This window comes from Berghia stephanieae, chromosome 5 (genome assembly GCF_034508935.2).
Source record: "Berghia stephanieae isolate SIO BIC M18660-M18661 chromosome 5, UCSD_Bste_1.3, whole genome shotgun sequence".
Lineage (NCBI taxonomy): Eukaryota > Metazoa > Mollusca > Gastropoda > Nudibranchia > Aeolidiidae > Berghia > Berghia stephanieae.
The window spans coordinates 17441237-17446236 of record NC_088364.1 but is presented as its reverse complement, the minus strand read 5'-3'; the positions used below and the strand labels follow the sequence as shown (position 1 = coordinate 17446236).

Sequence of the window (5000 nt, the reverse complement as noted above, 5' to 3'; positions counted from 1 at the left end):
ATCTTTTTCAAAATTTTACAACCATTGGAACTATAATTTGTAAATAAAATGCAAAATATCAAAATAATTGAATGAGCGATTTTTGAATATCTAATCTGAAATCATGTAACACCACACAAAAAAATTCGATACCGGCGAAAAGCAGACGCAATTATTGTGGCAATTGTGTGTTGTAATTCTTTAAGAAAGACACCTGTTATATATATATATATATATATATATATATATATATATATATATATATATATATATATATATATATATATATATATATATATATATGTCAATTTTGGTTTAATGTTTTAAATAATTTCTTATCTAATATTTTTATTATTTCAGGTAAAAAGGCAGGCTATACCATTACAGGTAAGATTATGATATGGAATGATGTTAAAGCTCATTGTTTTAAGCTGTTTCATATTTGAAACATTCTTGTCAATATGCATGTGTCGTTTGATATGATATGAAAGCCCTCTCTCTACATGGTTTCATGTTGTGAAATATTCTGAACTCTTCGATTTGACTTTGCTTTGATTTTCACAATTAATTAAACAATAAGATTGTTACTGCACTGTCCTCCTACTCCTCCTCGTCGCTGCGTCATCATCATCATCATCATCATCATCATCATCATCATCATCATCATCATCATCATCATCATCATCATCATCATCATCAACATCATCATCATTATCATCATTATCATCATTATCATTATCATCATCATCTTTATGACCTTAAAATTATATTGACGCCCTTTAATTTTTGAATTTCAAATTCATATTAGTCTATCTATTATTTAAACTATACACACTGAAAGTATTGAATTTTTTACATTTTGCATCATTTCAGATATGTCAGACAACGGAGGTAGGTAGTAATTATTGCTCTCTCTCTCTCTCTCTCTCTCTCTCTCTCTCTCTCTCTCTCTCTCTCTCCATCCGTCTATTTATCTATCTACCTACCTACCAATCATTCTACCTACCAATCTATCTATCTATCTATCTATCTGTCTATCTATCTATCTATCTATCTATCTATCTATCTATCTATCTATCTATCTATCTATCTATCTATCTATCTATCTATCTATCTATCTATCTCTCTATCTATCTATCTATCTGTCTGACTGTATATCTATCTATCTGTCTGACTGTATATCTATCTATCTGTTTATCAAAAAACATGTGAGTATCTGGCATGTAGCAAATAAGTACAACTCGTACTCGAGGAAATGGAAATTCGATTCCATGGTATGGCCTCCAATTGGAATAGACAGAGTCTTGTGAAGCGCATTGACCCAGACAAATCCATAGAAATTCTTTGTATTTAAGTTAGTATTCTTTTTATTTTAGTTTGACATAGATACATGGAGGCACGAACACTTATAACAAAATTAAGTGAATAAATAAATAAATGAGTAGATAGGTGAACAGATAAATAAATAAATAAATAGTTAAATAGATTAATAAACAGATTAATAGATAAAAATATGTTAATAAACATATAAATAAATGAAAAGACGAGATGAATAAATAATTAAATTGATATAAATTAACGACTTTTGTAATATTTTTTCAGAGGTCTTACTCCAGTCAACTGTCGCCATCTTTCTGTCGTCATTCTTGGTGATTGTCTTCACACACTGATGCTGCCTTTGGGATGCATTAAACTATGTAAAGAACTTTCTTGTCAGTCACATACCATATTGGCCATTTACCACGTAATAAGTTCAAATTACTACAATGTTACAATTCCATAAATTTGATTGATGGTGATATATAAGAACCAATGATGGGGCAAAGGGGGGAGGGTCCCAATAGCTCACCCGATTGGATTCAACTGGACCGATGTCAGTTCTTGGGTGTGTCGAATATAAATATATATATATATATATATATATATATATATATATATATATATATATATATATATATATATATATATATATATATTGAATTGACAAATCGGAACCACTTCAACAAGCAACAACACACAACAAACTAAACTCATGTAACACACAGTCCTGACGATGGCTGAAAAGGCCTGAAACATCGATGTAGACTGACTCCAACATTGTGTTAAATATTAAAATTATATATATATATATATATATATATATATATATATATATATATATATATATATATATATATATATATATATATTATTTCCTCTCAAGATTTAGGAAATATAAAAAGGTAAGAAAGGATTAGAATGAGCAGACTTCAATTATTAGTGAATTTTTCTTGTTCATATACAAAATGGATCTAGCATACCAATAGTTATAAAACGTATCTTTTGCAACTCTGGCTATGCAACATTCACTGAAAATATTGCTCGATTCATGATATTAACACGTATAAAAATGTAAATACAAACAATCCACTTTTTAAGATGTGGCTATGGGGTCTAATCGTATGTCACTCAGGTTTAAATGAGTACCTACCTGGTCATTAACAGCAATGTCTCTGTCGGAAAAAAAATGTAATTTCGCCTAACAGGCGTCACATCTCGTCCTGTTAAGTGCTGCTGTTGGCTAGGGACGCCCTGTAAAGTGCTTTGAGCATATTTATTGGATATTGCGCTATAAATGCTCACGTTTTTAAACAATAGAATACACTTGAGACCAGATTTTATCACAAGTTATACCATAAACATTAAATCAAAACAAACAAAAATAGAAAAGCCCCCTCCCCCCTCCTCGAAAAACTAACAAACAAAACAAAACAATATCACAAAGAGATGGATATAAGCAAAACACACTTTAAACATAGGGACTGTTCACATAATACGTCATCTAAAATTTGCCATTTTTGACTCCCACTCCCCCTTGTCATCACGTCATCATTGTTCTTACTTTTTCAGAGTCCTATGTATGTTGTCCCCTCGTCCTCGGCCATATGCGCATTCCTTATTGTATTTTTGAAAAGTTGGCAGCTATGTATCTGTTTTCTGAGTTGCGTTCTGTCATTGTTTTGGAATGGGATCACTTGGTTTTGAACTTACCTATTTCAGAGTCCTTTGCTTAGGGGGAGTCAGTCAAATAAGGAGAGGGAGAAATTTTCCCCTTTGAAAATCATCTCGTTTATTTATCATGTTTTTTGTTTGTTTTGAATATATTAAAGGTTTGTAGACGTTTGAGTGTATTCCTCTTAGTGGGTTCCTGTGCTTATGTCTGAACGATCCTTTGAATACACTGATGATAGTGTGCTCTTGGAATCTGCATCTGTTCCCTATTTTTTAATTCCCCTTTGTCTTACTTTTACTGATGTGCTTTTCATTGCAAATCTAGAATTTTTGACTATCCCATTTTCTTTCTTTTACTGGCGCTGTAATGACTTAAATAAATGTGTCAAAAGTGCTATGAAACCCTTTAAAAAATCCGAAACAAAATGATTTTCCCCTGTGACCTTTCCATGTTGCTTTGTACCTTCGGTCCATCCCACTATGGGAGATAAGTCTTGCTATCTTCATCTTCATCTACCCCCCCCCCCTCCCCATTTAATGAACAACCATTTACAGACCTGCCCACTATTCCGACGAAAAATTCGTAGATTTACGAAATTTTTGCTCTAATTTCAGAGTTTCGTGAGCATTTCTAGGTAATTAAAGATTAATGAAAATGAAAGTTGATGGTAGACTACATAAGTTAAGGATTTTGATGTGTTATTTGATCCTGGTGAGTGTAAATTGTTGATTTTTAAAGTTAACTATGGCGACTGCAATTTTTATCTCCTAAAAAGTACGATTCTTAAAGATTTTTAAGTGGCAGTAAAGAACCTTTTCCAAGGACTCAACTATGCGCCGAGCAAGGGTTGAAACCAGGATCCTTGGATCAAAAAAGCAGGTGTCGTACCACTAGACCACATAGCTGCACTTGGCAGATGTTGAAAGTCATCTCCTCAATTTATTTTCAGTATGTCGTCCCCCTGTTTTATTTTTGAAATGTTGGCAGCTATGTATCTATATTCTGATTTGTGTTCTGTCTTTGTTTTGGAATGGGATCACTTGGTTTTGTCCTTACCTTTTTCAGAGTCCTATGTATCTCGTCCCCAGCCATTTTCGCGTTCCTTATTTTATTTTTGAAAAGTTGGCAGCTGTGAAAGCACTATATAAATGACATACACTGTATATCATATTTTCTATATTATATTTTCACCTCTTTATTTTTTTTTGGAATGCTATTTTGAAGGTTAATTAAATGGGTACTTTGGTCTGCCCCAACACCACCATGTCAAAACTTGTCAACATTTGGTAGACCCCCGTTCTCCCCTAGCTGATGACGTAATAGTTACCACTCCTTTACTTTGAGGAGGCGGCAAAATTTGTAAACTGTGTGTAAAGATACTTTTCTATTACTTACGTCTAAGAAACAACAGAGTTGATCATTAATTTTTGGCTTAACAAAATTCACACATGGCCCCTAAGAATTGAAAATCAACTTGTAGAAATTGTTGATTCCTATAAATACATAGGATTTACCATTGACATGAAGCTGAACTGGCATTTGCATGTGTTCAAAACTTATTTCTATCTAGATTATTTTTTTCTTAGAAATTTCTTAGAAAACTAAATCCATTTCAAGTTTCAAAAGAAAACCTTAAATTGTTCTATTTGTCAAAAGTTCAAAGTGTTCAGTTGCTGGGGTGGGGCCATCACTGCTGGTGATGGAGAAAGGGTAAATAAAGTTGTAAGAAGAGTCAAAAGCATTGTGCAGTCCACCCTGCCTACACAAAATACCCTCTATGAAGAATATTCATATACAAAAGTTTTGAGCATCGTCTATTTTTAGAATATACAACGTTAAGTAGATCAGGCAGGATGATAAGTTTAAAATCCAGAACGGAACGTTTTAAAAATTCGTTTATATCGTCTACCTCAGGGAGACTTTCCCGAAGTGGCAATATGAGATCGAGGACAGTGTGGATGTGGGTGAACTGTGTGTGTAAATATAATTTATAAATTAAATTATAAATAATTATAGAGAATAATAATGT

At 32.5% G+C, this 5000-nt stretch overlaps 1 protein-coding gene across 2 annotated transcripts in view; it reads left to right on the top strand.

The window, feature by feature from the left end:
• LOC144974087 (uncharacterized) overlaps positions 1-5000 on the top strand; it is a 14861-nt gene that overhangs the window by 5782 nt on the left and 4079 nt on the right. The window contains exons 6-8 of one of the 2 annotated variants that reach the window (XM_078916980.1): positions 340-366; positions 853-870; positions 1582-1676. In XM_078916980.1, coding sequence (XP_078773106.1) covers positions 340-366; positions 853-870; positions 1582-1649 — 113 coding nt within the window. In that variant the 3' untranslated portion in view covers positions 1650-1676. Of the gene's footprint in view, positions 1-339; positions 367-852; positions 871-1581; positions 1858-5000 lie in introns of those variants that run through there. The other variant, XM_078916979.1, reaches the window with a different exon arrangement.